Below are 14,455 nucleotides of genomic sequence, written 5' to 3'. Positions count from 1 at the left end.
GGCAACAAAAGAAGGAATTTATTAAATAAGGTTTACCTTCTTTAATAGAATGTATCTTTTCTGATAGAAGAATTGCACTTGTGAGTTAAATGTCCTTAAACTCTGTACTAAGTATTTAATCCCCCCAGCACCACCACACATGCAAGTGCATTGTCTGTTGTAGGCTCTCTCTCTTTTTCTCACATGCACACAGGCTCTTGCTGAAAATCTTAAAAAAGAACTACAAATATTGATTCTCATTAAGTTTTCTTTTACATTTTTTTTTAAGTTATGGGGTCTCGCTCTGTTGCCCAGGCTGGACTGCAGTGGCTATTCATAGGTATGATCATAGCACACTATAGCCCCTAACTCCTGGGCTCAAGTGATCATCCTGCCTCAGCCTCCCAAGTAGCTGGGACTATAGGTGAGTGGCATTGTGCTCAGCTCCTTCTTTTAAACTTTTTGTTATGTAAAAATTTAAGCACATATAAACAGAATGAAACTCTATCTATCCATCACATAGATTGAACATAGTTCTTTACGTCTTCTCTACCCATCTCTGATCAGCTGCATCTCTAGCCGTAGTCCCTCAACTATACCTCTCAATTGTTAGCTGCTTCGAGTTTAATAGGAGGTTGAAAATTAGAAAACGAAGAAGAGAAAATGAGGGGGAGGTACTGAGGACAAGAATGGTTCTGCAAGTACTCTATATGCTGCTATAAGTTGATAATTAAAGCTTCAAAGATAGAATTAATGAATCGATTCCCTATTACTTCCCATTTTAAGTAGTGTGGACCTGACATATTACATATGGATCCCAGCATTTAGATATTGCATGCGATCGCAGGGATGGTCAGTACATGGACTAGAAGGGGAGCTGTGTACACCAAAGATGGGCAATGATAACAGCTCTTATGCTCTGGTTTGTACTTCGTAAGAATGAATGTCAGTACTTTTTTTTTGGTCAGGTGAGGTAGCATGACTGAACACAGATAAACCCCCAAATTCCTACTGGACGTCAGATGAAGGTGTCAGAAATGGCCTGGTCACTCTGATCAATACCTTGAAGGTTTGTCAGGTCTTAACAGATATGAAAAAATACTTATTTCCATGTATTTGTACATATATAAAATTCATACACATGTATATATGTATACACAGCTGCCTTATAGAAATGGAAATAGGAGTTTTCTTATAAACTACTTATAAGCTATTTCTTATAAACTACTTCACAGTTCTGTCATTTAATTACCTTGATGCTTCGATACGGTACCAATATGAGTCATCAATAGTCAAATCTGGGTACTCTACACGTCCAACTCCAGATCCAACATCCCAGAGAAAGCTCACTTTGCCTTTACGCATTTCTATAGCCAGGAAGTCAATCTAAATTCAGAGAAATATAAAAACAATAGCTATCAGACGTAAAACACCCTGAAAAAGGAGGCCAACAGAGTACTTTTAGACAAGTGCCATTTACAGATGTGTGAAATAATGTGAAATCTCATGATAAAACTTCTGAAATGATAGGATTTATTATTATGTATGATTAAAATGACAGTTTATTATTGTATAATGAATTAAGGCAAAAATAATGTCCACACCGCTGAGGCATATGTGTTCATTCTAGTTAGATCTAATTTTGAGACAAAAGCCTTTCTTATTCTGATACTTGTGGTAGAGATAAAAGGAAATATTTGGATTCAGAGTTCACTATTGTTTTTACCAAGGACACTGACATTTATGAAGGGGCAGCCATGATTCTTTTTACTCAAAATGATCCAGAGCTCCTTACCTGAATGGCAAAAATTGACTTATGTCAGAACTGATCTGTTAAGAAGTCTTATTCGTTTTGGAAGGTCCCCATACATGAAAAGTCAAAACGTTCAGATGGATGGATTTAGACCTTTATGGATGAGCTTTTGTAGATACAGCCTACATTATTTCAGTTTGAGTCATGAATTCAACAAGACTTAGAAGAGTTTCATTGGTAAGAAGTTAGTATATAATTTGCTATTTTCATTTCATTAACATGAAAGGTCATTGTAATTTCTTAGTTTGAGAAGAGTAAATAAAAGCTTTATTCCTATAACCTTTTATCTTAAGCAGCTGAATTTGAAAATATACTTCAAAATTAATGCTGGTATACTGACCAATGAAAGCAAATGTTCCTAAATATTCTAGTTTTCTTCCTTTCATTTGACTTCTAACTTAATTTGACACTTCAGAACTTTGTGAGTTGAGATTCTGAGGTTATCAAATCTGAAAGTATACATTAGACAATTTGGGGACCATATTATTAGATTTGATACATTTTCCCCAATACTAGAATTAATCTTCAACTACACACGTACAGTAGTATAAAGAAAAGTCAAACATTAGACTTACAAATTTGGCACTTCCAAGATAAAAAAGGAGGTTGTCAGCAACACCTGTCTTTACATTGACAATAATATTATTGTAACTTCCTTTCTTGATTTCTGGCTTGTATGTTCGAATGCAGTCACCTCCCGAAGACACAGATACTTTGATCTTTAAGAAAAACAAGGTACAAAGAACCAAAACTAAATCTCTCAGAAAGTTTAAAGTAGCTTCCAAACAACCACAAAGCCATCATCATTTCTTCTTTGAAGTTATTTTTCTGCCATCAAATAGTACCATTAAATGCCCATATGCAGACACCATTACAGTCACTAATGAGGGCACAGAAGAGCAGTTTTCCATGAGTATTTTGACAATGAGCTGTTCACAGTTCCATGTCTTGTTAGCATGCTACTATTTTTTGAAGCACACAACTAAAAAATTCTTACCTTCATACTTTTCTCCTTTATGAATACTGGAACATTTTCAAAAGGTGATTTTTACATGGAGCTAACAGGAATGATCTTCATTAAGGTTTCTTAATGAAATTTTACAATTCAAATTTCTGCAGTTTTGGTATCACTTAAAGTAGGAAACCGTTTTCCTTTTAGTTTTCAAGAAGAAATTACCTACCCTCCCATGCTCTTTCAGCTGAAAGAGGACAAATAGATTTTGTTCTAGATGTTCTAACAATAAGACTATTAATCATTCTATTCAGAACATACATTTCAGAATAAATTATACCTTTTTATTAAGTTGCCAGGAAATGAAATGGAAATAATTTCCAATGGCTATCACTACTAATGTATTTAACAGGTCCTTTTTCTTTTGAAGAATACCTTGAAAATTACTATAAATTGCTAAGAAAGGAATTCCTATATGACTAGAATGACACTGTTCATACCAATTTTTACTTACATTTAGGGAGCCTTCCTTCAATCACAAATAACACTAGTTGATTATCTGATTTAATTTCCTTTGGGTCTGGTGGAAAATCGCCATCAAAGGGGTACTTTCAGGACAGCAATATAGTTGCTTGGACTCAGAGAGAATCTGTTACTTTGCTCAGCGATAATGTGCAAAGAGGGAGGCAGAGAGAGGGGAAGATGTAATACTTCTCTTTGCTACTGGTTCAAATGCCCGGCTGCCTGAAATTCACTACCAGTGAATTTCCATTTTCTCATTTCATCTAGCATTTTTTGCTACTCATATAGTTTGTACATTTGGAAGAAAACCAACTAGCATTATTTTTACACCCATGGAAGTGCTATGTAGACTCCAAAGAAGATAGGCCACCAAACCAGTCTCCACAGTATGGTGATACCAGGAGGTGTCTCCAAGAGTCTCATTTGCCTGTGAATGTAGTTAGCACTGTGGCCCCTTTGCAAGGGTGGTGAACAGTATACCGTGAATGTCCTGGGTGCAAAGTTGGTTGAATTCAAAAGAGAAAGTGAAGGAGGGATTTTTGGTTCTGACAAACAGATAAATTTATATACGTCTGAGAACTGCTAGGGATACAGCAGACCTGCTGTATCTCCTACAGACCCTGTATAAGTCATGTATTTGTATACTGTTGTTGCCTCACCTGATCTGCTAACCAAACTGCATTTCCACACAGAGCAAGCTGTGTTCTAAGAAACAGGGGCTGTTTTCTCCACCGCCAGGAGGAGGGTGACTCCTGGAGGCCTGTGTGTGGTGGCCTGGGGCTGGAACGCTTAGGAAGCCTACTGCTTAGACTGCTTTCCCTGTCCTTGCCTTCTCTCTAACGGTGGCGTAGGACTATGGGTCAACTCTGGTCCCCAGAATGTTTGCTCTGTGTCCTAGGGAGATAGTCTTCCTGGTAGAGTGGTTTTCAGTCAGGAGGTTAGTTCTTTGCTTCACAAGTCATGGAATTATCTTTCTACCTACAGACCTGAGGGTAGGCGAATCAAAATGAATTGCAGAAAAACTGAAGTAGGAAATGTACAATTTTTACTATGGATGCTAATATTATAAAGCAATGGGAATTGGCAAAGGGTGTTATATGATAGAATGGCCCCTAAATGAAGGATTATCCAAAGGATTAGAGATAAAAAGGATGAATCAAAGTAAGAGAAAGACAATATAGTAGAGTGCAGGTAGGGAAAATGCACTCCTCAGTTATTTTTAATGTTCACAAAAGAGTGTAGGATATAGTGAGTTTTTAAGAATCTGTAGCACACGAACCAAAATTGTCATCAGAGACCTTGGCACTTAGCAAATTTAATATCTGAGGCAGGCCATAAGTGTCATTGACATCATGAGAAGATCAAAGAGAACAAGAAATCAAGATTTGACTGGAATTCATGAGTTGAGTTATCTCTGGCAAGAAGTCACGTCCAAATTCCTAGTGGGGCTGGATTAGAAGCCAAAAGTGTCTGAGTGTAGTTTATTTAATCTTTACTTTGTAAATGCTTTGTAGGGTTGGCCATAGGGCCATATTATGGCTAGTTTAATCACTAATAAGTAATTTTTACTTAAAAAACACAAATAATGTTCCTCAGTTATTGTTTAAAGAAGAAATGACTGAATAATAGAATGTGTGACCATCTGGTCACAGAATGAGTTTCAGTCCTTGCTTAGGTCAACCTGGTAGAAATATTAATAATATGGGATTACATGTGTTGAAAAGTGGGTTGCCAAAGAGTAGAAGACAGAGCTCCAGCACTGAAATCCAACTGAACTGATGAAACTCCATCAGAGGATTCAAAGTCTAAGAGAGTAGCCATTTTAAAACTAAGAGTATGCAATGCCACTAGAAGTTACAATTAATCCACTTTATAGCAACATTTACATATTTGAGAAATATGATTCTCTGAAAAAAAATGATGCTATTATACCCAATATGCCAGCAGTTAATCTTGTAAAGTAACCACTATGGTTTCAATGTGTCCCCCAAAATTCATGTGTTAAAAATTTAATCCCTAAAGCAACATTGTTGGGAAGTGAGACCGTTTGGGAATTATTTAGGTCATGAGAGTCTGCCCTCATGAATGGATTAATGGCACTATAAAAAGAGCTTACAGGAGTGGGTTTTCTCTCCTGCTCTTCTGCCACTTGAGGATACAACATTCCTCCCCTATGGAGAATGCAGCATTCAAGGCACCATCTTGGAAGCAGAAAAACTGGGCCCCAACCTTCTGATGCCTTGATCCTGCACTTCCCAGCCTCCAGAACTGTTAGAGTAAATTTCTGTTCTTTATAAATTACTTAGTCTGTGGTGTTCTTTTATAGTAGTACAAAACAGACTAAGACCGTAACCTATTACTCAACTGTTATATGGAAAACCCTCTTGGATTTCTGTTTTTTGGCTTATGGTTTTGAATATATCCTCAGTACCTGAAAAATTCAGGCAGCCCAGATTGTTGATAATCAGTTCATAACTAATAATCTCTCCTTTTAAATACTTCATATTTTAAGTTCCAATTATAGGTGTTTCTTTTAACCAACATAAAACAAGTAAATCAAAATACAATATCTATAAATTTATCTGGAAGAGATCTCTAGCATCTCTTCTCTCTTGTAAAAGGGGAGAAATTTCTGAAATGTACATATTTTCTTAGGACGTATGGTTCTATCAATTATTGCTATTTATAATGTGAATCCTAGCAAGACTTCTAAACAAAAATCATTAAGTATCTCTAAGGCATTTCTGATACAACATTATTCACCAGTTAATCATCATGAACTCAGTTAAACATTATTGAGTATCCCATCATTATCTCTATTGGATTTTCACTGCATTTTTTATCCAGTAAGTGGGTCATTCATTTAAAAGAGTATCAGCCACTCAATTTCAGAATCAACAAACCAAAAGAAAGCTACTTTAAAATAAATGTCTTTAATTTCTTGGTCTTATTAAGTAAGTGTTAAAGTCACATCCAAATATTCATGCCAGGTTACAAATATACTTACAAATCAGAATGTAAGCTTCAGTTAGTGCAAAACTCACTTGAAAAAAAATTTGGCTGTTGGCGTATTTCTAACATCTTACAAAAAATAAGGCATTTTCTTGCGACTTCCATTTCCAAAAGTAATTGGAAATTTTCTTGAAAGGCATGAACAATGGTTATTTTTTCTATTATTACTTTTATACTTTCCTTTCATTTTGTACTTTGAGACAGGTTTTATATGCTTATATGTCAGAATTTTATCTTTTTGAATGGAGGGGAAAAGCACTCACAACTGAAAATTATATGGGTGTATGTTTAGATATCTTTATGATGAAAAATCATAAAAATGTCCAGATTTCCCCACTTGATGACTAAGGCAGAAAGTATGGCTAAATGTGAGATTCACAAAGAATATTTACTATTATTGATTCTACCAAGTTAATATTGCAAATATAGGAATGATATATTAATCTCTTCCTTTCTCTTCCTATTGCTACAGCTATAGTTGGGTCCTTCATTTTAGTTTCTCTCATCTACTCCACAAATTACTTCCAGACTTATTTATTTTTTTATTTATTTTTATTTTTATTTTTTGAGACAGAATCTCGCTTTGTTGCCCGGGCTAGAGTGAGTGCCGTGGCGTCAGCCTAGCTCACAGCAACCTCAAACTCCTGGGCTTACGCCATCCTACTGCCTCAGCCTCCCGAGTAGCTGGGACTACAGGCATGCGCCACCATGCCCAGCTAATTTTTTCTATATATATTTTTAGCTGGACAGATAATTTGTTTCTATTTTCAGTAGAGACGGGGTCTCACTCTTGCTCAGGCTGGTCTTGAACTCCTGACCTCACGATCCACCCACCTCGACCTCCCAGAGTGCTAGGATTACAGGCATGAGCCACCGTGTCCGGTCCAGATTTATTTTTTTAAAAAGCATAGTTCTGATTATACTATGTTTCATTCTCAAAAACTTTCAGCTTATCCTCACTAGTGAGGTTTATTCCACCTACAATTGTTGTTAAATGAAACTGCTTAATTTAGTATTTAAGGCCTGACAAGATCTGTCTTCCACTGACCTTTCAAGTTTAATGCTTTACCAATTACTCGTGGGAATCTGGACTTCTCTTTCATAAACTGACACTGAAACTTCTTCTCTCTCTGCCTTGGCTCCATCCATTCCCTCTTCTCAGGATGCCCCCCACTATCTAGTGCTATCTGACTTCAAAGTCTGGCTCAAATCCTTTTCTTCAGGAAATCTTCTGGCCATACTAGATGTGACTGCTCCTTCTAGAACTTTTAAAGCACTTCCCCATGGCTCATGTAATGTGGCATAATATTCTGCATTATCTTAGAGTTGTTTGTGAACACGTCTTATTTTTCCTACTACATTATAAACTTTGTGAGTGGAAGAACTACCTCTTTCATCTTTATGTACCTCACAGAATGTAGCACTGAACATAGAAGATGCTTTTTCTACATTGGTTAAATCTTAGATAAAACTCGAAATCTTGGAGTAACAACTGGTTCTTTTAATCCTGTGTTTTACATATATAATGATCACCTATTAACCTTATTACATGGTTTTCATATTGTAGCTGGATATAGGTTCTTCTCAGACCCTTTCACTGCTTCTTTTACTCTGATCTTATGTAACATCATCTCCACTGATCTTTTCGTTGTTTTCTAAGTTTTTCTTCAGTCAATCATGGATTCATTTTCAAGGTTTACCTCAAACTTTTTGTCTTGGCCTTGTTTAGAGGTGGTAGATGTGCATAAGAAGGAAAAAGCATATACTGTCACACAAGCATCATATTCTCGGCTACTACTAAAAAATATAAATTGATGGATTAAGAAAAAGTTTTTCTGATCATCCTAGCTCTGAAGTTGTTCAAAAATTGGAATTTTTGAGATGGAAGACTTACATATCTAAAAAGGTTTGCATTTAAGCCTGACAACACGAAAATTATCTTTTTTTTTTTTTTTTAGCTCAGCTAAAGTTTCACACTGGCACTTAACAGTTCTGTCCAGGTTCATTAACACGCTACCCTTCCAGAAAGTTCTGCTTCTAGCCTAGTTAACTTCTAATTGGGTAAATAAAGAGCAAAAATTTGAGATAAGTAAGGTATTTCCTATTTTTATTCCAAAGTAAAAAAATGTAGAAATTGTAACCAATGTCATTTTTATTGTTGCTTGTACTCAGACAAGAGAATATACATAAAATAATGGTTTCTCTTTGCTATTACTCTTTGTAACCTTGTTTGTTTATTGCTGCCACAACCCCACTAAGTTGGTCTTTTTCATTTTTATCAAGAGCAAGGCACTCTTATCCTTTTTAGAATATAATATTAGGTTTTCATTCTTGCTATTTATCTTACTCTATTCAAACAATTATATATCAGAATTCCTAACTCTAAAACAATTAGTAGTGATTATTGTTCTCATGAAATGTCTTTTGAAATTTATGAAAAAAAATCTAATCTCCCCCCTCCATCCTACGCCAAATAGCTCAAGTTAAAGGAAAACAACCAGAGATCATTCAACAAGTAACACTGGGGAAAGACGTTCGCTCTGGGAATAATCCAACAATTACAGTCAGGCCCCAACAATTGCGATCAGTTAATGATTCTGAAAACAAAAGAAGCTTACAGAATTGGCTTGTTTCCGGGCTTGGTTTATCAATTCCTTTATCTCAGAGATGTTTTTCTTTAGGTTATCCTCGAGTTCCTTGATGGGTTTGAGTTTATCTATCAGCCGGTCAGCTTCTTGTTCTAGATTTTTTACAGTGGCATCTGCATCTGCAACTGCATAGAACAAAATTACCACGCACACACATGTGCATGCGCACGCACTCACACAGAGAATGAGAATAGTAGTATGCGTAACTCAACAATTTCATCTTATCCATGTGACAAAGGCGGGCCATTACTGCTGGCTGAAGCAAAGTGTGTGATGGCAAATGAGAGTATTTTAGTTGAGACTCAAGCAGGCCAGAGGGGACGTTAGAGAGAGACAGCCACCATATTGGCTTTGTGATTAAGGTGAAAATAAGCTTTGAAGATAGAGAAGATGATGAACTTAATTCAATGCTTAATTTCTAGCTTTAGCCAAAAAGTTAACCTTTACATAATAGAACTTTAGTCATAGAAGCAAGGAAATGAAAGCATCTTTAAAATGTCACTTAGTCTGTCCACGCCAGAACTGTATTTAAATCAGGGTTCTTAACACACAATTAGTTTTCTTTCTTTTTCTCACTGTCTTTCTTTACACATTTAAAAAGAGAAGCTATCAAAATGTCTTTTGAAGAACATTTTGATGTTGAAAAACCCTTAGACTTAAGGCCTATGTTATACTTTAATTAAATCTTTCATGCTGCAGTTCAATTTCATTTTGAAGAATAGTTGATTATCCTGTGTTATATTAGGTTGACCCATATTAAACTGCTGTTTTTGTAGGCTAAAAAAAAATAAAAGATTGAATATTGGCAATTTCAAAAGTTTCAACCCTAAAACATTGAAGGTTATCACTGATCCATAGACTTTCAGTATGTGCTTTTCAAGGAGGGCATATGACGCATGGAAAACCAATTATTCTATCTCTGGGATGCTGGCAATCTTATCCAAACTATGCCATTTATTATCTGATTGAGTGTGTATTGTTCAGCTTTCTGTCATTGTGACCCTGATGAAAAAGTTAAACTGCCTAAAGTCCAAGGCTACATGCTCTGTTAGACTGTGAATGATCTGCTCTCTGGCTGACACATGACCACTGAGAACTAATCATCAGGAATGAATCAAATGTGCTCAGATGGAAGTAAATTATTATATTTAAATTAGGTTTTAAATAGGTATTTTGAATTCATGCTCATAAATATGAGTTATATTGTTAGTGGTATTTAAGAAGAATATAGGTCTACTATTAACATAAACTAGTAGAGTTGATAGATCAAAACTGAGTACAGTATTTCCTTTCTCAAATGCAAGTTCTCTGGGTCAAAGCCCTCACTGTATAATTGTATAGATAAGATAAACACAGTTATCCCTTTGTTTTGTACACTTTTAATGAACCATTTGATCATTTTTTCCTTTCTTTATTTTTCCAATGTAATTCTACAAATTACTCTAGAATTGAGGAAATACGATTTAGATTTAGATTCATGAGCCAGGAGAAAAAGTAGTTAAACAAAGACTACTTAGGCTTAGGCAGATAACAGATCCTTTCCATCTAAAGCTCCCAGAAGTTTTTATCAAATGCTTCAAAATAGAACATAGGGGTGCACCTCCTCCCTCCTTTTTCCCTCCAGTCTTCTGGAGCAGTCTAAGCCATATGGATATTATCTTCTTGAAGGTCTGAAAAATAAATCATCTGTGGTATTGTCACGCTTTCTTGTAGTTTTTGAAAACTTTTTACTTTCTTCTATAATTATTTGACTGTGTAGATTTTTAAATCACTCCTGATGATAGATTTTGTTTAGTTGATGTTTTTCTAGAAAATTATCTATATCCTTTAGGCTTTAAAATTTATTAGCATAGAGTTTTGCCAGTTACTTTCTTATGTGTTAAATTTCCTCTCTTATCTAATTTTATCTCCTTTAGAACTTTGCCTATTTGTGCTCTATTTTTCATGATTAAACCTACCAATTTTTTAATTTTTAATCTTTAATTCCCAAGGATTCACCTCTTGAATTTATCAGATCTAATATTTACTGTTTTCTAATTCCTAAATTTGTTTTCATTTTTTTCTTCTTCTTTTTCTTTCTTTAAGTTAACTTTACTTCTAACTCACCAAATTGATTGTCTAAAATTTATTTCACTGCTTGTTTAGTTATATACTTGCTCTTATTTTTCACCGAGGACAGCCTTGGTGACACTTTTCAGATTTTGATATGTTGAATTTCATTGTTATTTTTCTAGCTATTTTGCAGTTTTATTTTTGACTTAAAATGTAACTTATGAGATGTTTAAAAGAGAATATTTTTACATCCCAGTAGTTACATATTTGTTAAGATCTAATTTTATAATGTGCTTTTCTAAATATAACTCTCTAGAAGTTGAGAATAATTACTTATAAGGAGGGGAAAAAGTGGGTGTCTGGGGAAAAACAATAAGCAAATACACCTAATTTATATTAATTCTACCGCAAAGAAGTCATTTCAGTGGCAGTGGCTGAATTTGTGTTATCAGAAACATTGTAATTTAGTTCAGTCTGTGAAGGAATTCCGTTTTCCACTTTTATGTGGATATCATACAGATTTTACACTAATTTTTCATAGCACTATTAAAAACACTTTATATTTAATACATCCATATTTTATCTGCTTATATAGGAAGATTCCTTTTATGTACCTAGCGTTAATGCTGTGACAGCAGAAAGAATAGCTATGTAATGTTTAAAGCAGTGCTAAAACATGGTAACATGCAAAGCTAAAGCTTTTAAGCATAAGAGTTACTAAAAAATATGCAAGTAAACATATACATACTGATTTCTGCAGGTAATTTCATATGGAAGTAAAACAAATTAGAAACAATTAGAAAAATCATGAGGAAATATTTTGTAGAGATATTTTAAAATAGTGACTATAAAAATGGTACTTTTCACAACAGGTACTAATTACAAATATACCCCACTTTAAGTCAGACAAAGGTAATCAAATAAAAGTACACAAAAATATGTTATTTAGCAACCATTGTTCATTTTAAAAGAAACTTTATTATAATCTTCTAATAAGACAGAAAACGGACCCAACTTAATTAGTATTTATAGGTAACTATTTCTCTCAATAGAGGATAGGATCAAAAACAGAGATAATATTATGAAATATTATTTTAGTTGAGATCTAAAATAGAATTAAATGATATCTTAAATTTTAAAATAAGCAAAATAGTAACATTTACTTAAAATTTTTTCATTCATTTTTTGGGGAAAATATTGTGATTTGGCATACATCGGAGCATCAGAGGAAATTGTTCTTATGGAATATTTAAACTATGAGGGAAGCTATCTCTGGGCTTACATTAAAAAAAATTAAATAAGATCTGAGAGCTATAGTGATGAAAAAAAATAAAGAAAATTAAAAACATTGTATCTCCCCTTTTTCTTCCTTGAAGAAATGGCAAGGAATGAATCCTTTTTCTCCCTAGCTCTGAAGTACGTGTTACATGTATTTGTATTCTTCTTTGTTCAGGAAGGAGGCCTGCTAACAGTGTCTATGAGATCATAGCTTCGTTAGCAGTTGTTTTGAGACTAGGATGCTGAAATCAGGCTCCACTCCTCAGTCAAATAGCATCTGAATTGTGTAGCATTTAATGTCAATACCATTGTTTTTGTTTTTATACTCTACTAATATTTTGACACCCAATGAAAATGTTGGTATATAAAGAGGGCTAGTCTCTTGAAAATGAAAAGTACAAAAACTCAAGCACCTCCTTTGGTGAAACTGTGTGCCAAGATAACTTCTTATCACTTGATAGAAAAGAAAAAAATACATAAAAGAATCCTAATGTTTATTGTCTATATTTAATTAATTATATAAATTATTATTATAGTAAGTTCTCCCAGATTTTCTCAGTAAATCCTTATTAAGTCTATAGAATTTGATGTGAAGAAATGGTCTTCTTTATAAACTAGATAAATGCTTTATTTTTATTTTCTGGAAATGTTCAATAACTGGAATCTAAATAATAAAATATCAAGATATTCAAATGATGATACATTTCAAGTCCATCCTATTTTCATACCCTGTCCTAACAGGCCTGCTAATGAGTGTGTTCCTTAACCTCTATGTTCCATGAAACTTGGCCAATTCTGAAAATATAATTTCCCAAGCACAACTGTATTTTTAATTATATTAATGGGTTAAAAAGTATTTGGCATTACTATACTAAATACCATGCAGACCTTAAGAATTCCTCATCTCCCTTTGATTGGACAAAATTCAGATGAAAAAAGGACCGGAACAGAGCTGGGAGACTTGGATGCTAGTCCTGGGACTGCAGGACACCCAATTCCTGAGCCCAGTCCGTGAAATGAGGACGGCAGACTACACCACTGTGAGGGTCTTTTCCAGCTCTAACATTTATGAGTCTAGGATCCTTTTATAGTGTGAGGAAATAAATGACATCATTACAGTGAAAAAGGAGATCTTACTGTTCTTGGAAGGATCTTTCACCACAGCATTCGTTTTGGCTACGCTGTCTGCTAGTTGATTGTAATTTTTCTTCAGGCCATCAAGGTTCTGGTAGAGCACTTTAATCTGTGCCAGGACATCTTTAGCTGTGTCGTTGGCTTGTCTGGCTTTGTCCTTAGCAGCTTGCAGTTTAGTGACTGTGTCTGTCAGCAGATGAGGGTGTGAGAAACAAAACAACGGGTCTGGAATTAGTGGCTTAATCCATGCTTACCAAAGTGAGGCTGCGGTTGGCTGACCTCAGGGACACATTTACAAAGGGAAAAGGCTGAACTTTGTCTCATTCAGGTGTTGCAAATGAAGCAAATTTTTTAGCTAAATTAAATTTTCTCAGGGACTTTTGCTGTGAATACCTGATTAGCTCGTAAAGTAGCAAAGTGATTATTCGAAATTTCATTGTGTAAGGTCATATTGTGATTTGCTGCTGAATATATTAAAGAGAGAAATTTATTCACATGTGCATCATCAAAACTAGGGTTAAGATTTAATCTGCATTTCTGCAGGGGCGGGGGGAATGAATGCATTGACATTTTCAGATAGACTTTTTCAAATATGTTAGACCATGTGTTTGTGTATTTATATTTATTTACAGCATTGGAAATTTTCAATGTACTTATACTACGCAAGAGGTAACAAAAATCTAAAAAGTTACTCATGTTTTTTAATGTTAGAAAAGTAACAAACATTTAAAGTTTAAATTTCCTGTGTTGGATAAGTGTGTGCACTTGTCTCTTAATCATAATTTGTGTATAGAACATATATTGTACATATAGATGCCTACTTGTGTGTGCAGGTTAGTGTTTAAGACCACAGTCTCTGACGTCAAACTGCGGGGTTCAAATCTCATATATGCCACTTTTAACAATGGTCTTCAGTACCCTGAGTCTCAGTTTCTCACCCATAAGATGGGGATAATAATGCTACCTGCTTTGTAGGATTACTATGAGGATTGTATACACTTAACATAAGCATAACAAGTAAGCACTCTATAAGTGTTTGTAATCTTTGTTATTATTAAAAATATA

General features: G+C 34.6%; 1 protein-coding gene across 1 annotated transcript in view; it reads right to left on the bottom strand.

Annotated features, from left to right (window-relative positions):
* Positions 1-14,455, bottom strand: part of LAMA2 (laminin subunit alpha 2) — a 554,924-nt gene that overhangs the window by 60,516 nt on the left and 479,953 nt on the right. The window contains exons 43-47 of the mRNA XM_045544336.1: positions 13,394-13,576; positions 11,727-11,732; positions 8,897-9,051; positions 2,368-2,511; positions 1,232-1,365 (exon numbers count right to left, since the gene is read on the bottom strand). Coding sequence (XP_045400292.1) covers positions 1,232-1,365; positions 2,368-2,511; positions 8,897-9,051; positions 11,727-11,732; positions 13,394-13,576 — 622 coding nt within the window. The remainder of the gene's footprint in view (positions 1-1,231; positions 1,366-2,367; positions 2,512-8,896; positions 9,052-11,726; positions 11,733-13,393; positions 13,577-14,455) is intronic.

The sequence above is a fragment of the Lemur catta genome, chromosome 2 (assembly GCF_020740605.2).
Source record: "Lemur catta isolate mLemCat1 chromosome 2, mLemCat1.pri, whole genome shotgun sequence".
Lineage (NCBI taxonomy): Eukaryota > Metazoa > Chordata > Mammalia > Primates > Lemuridae > Lemur > Lemur catta.
The sequence above is the reverse complement of the archived record's forward strand: the minus strand, read 5'-3'. Positions and strand labels throughout refer to the sequence as shown.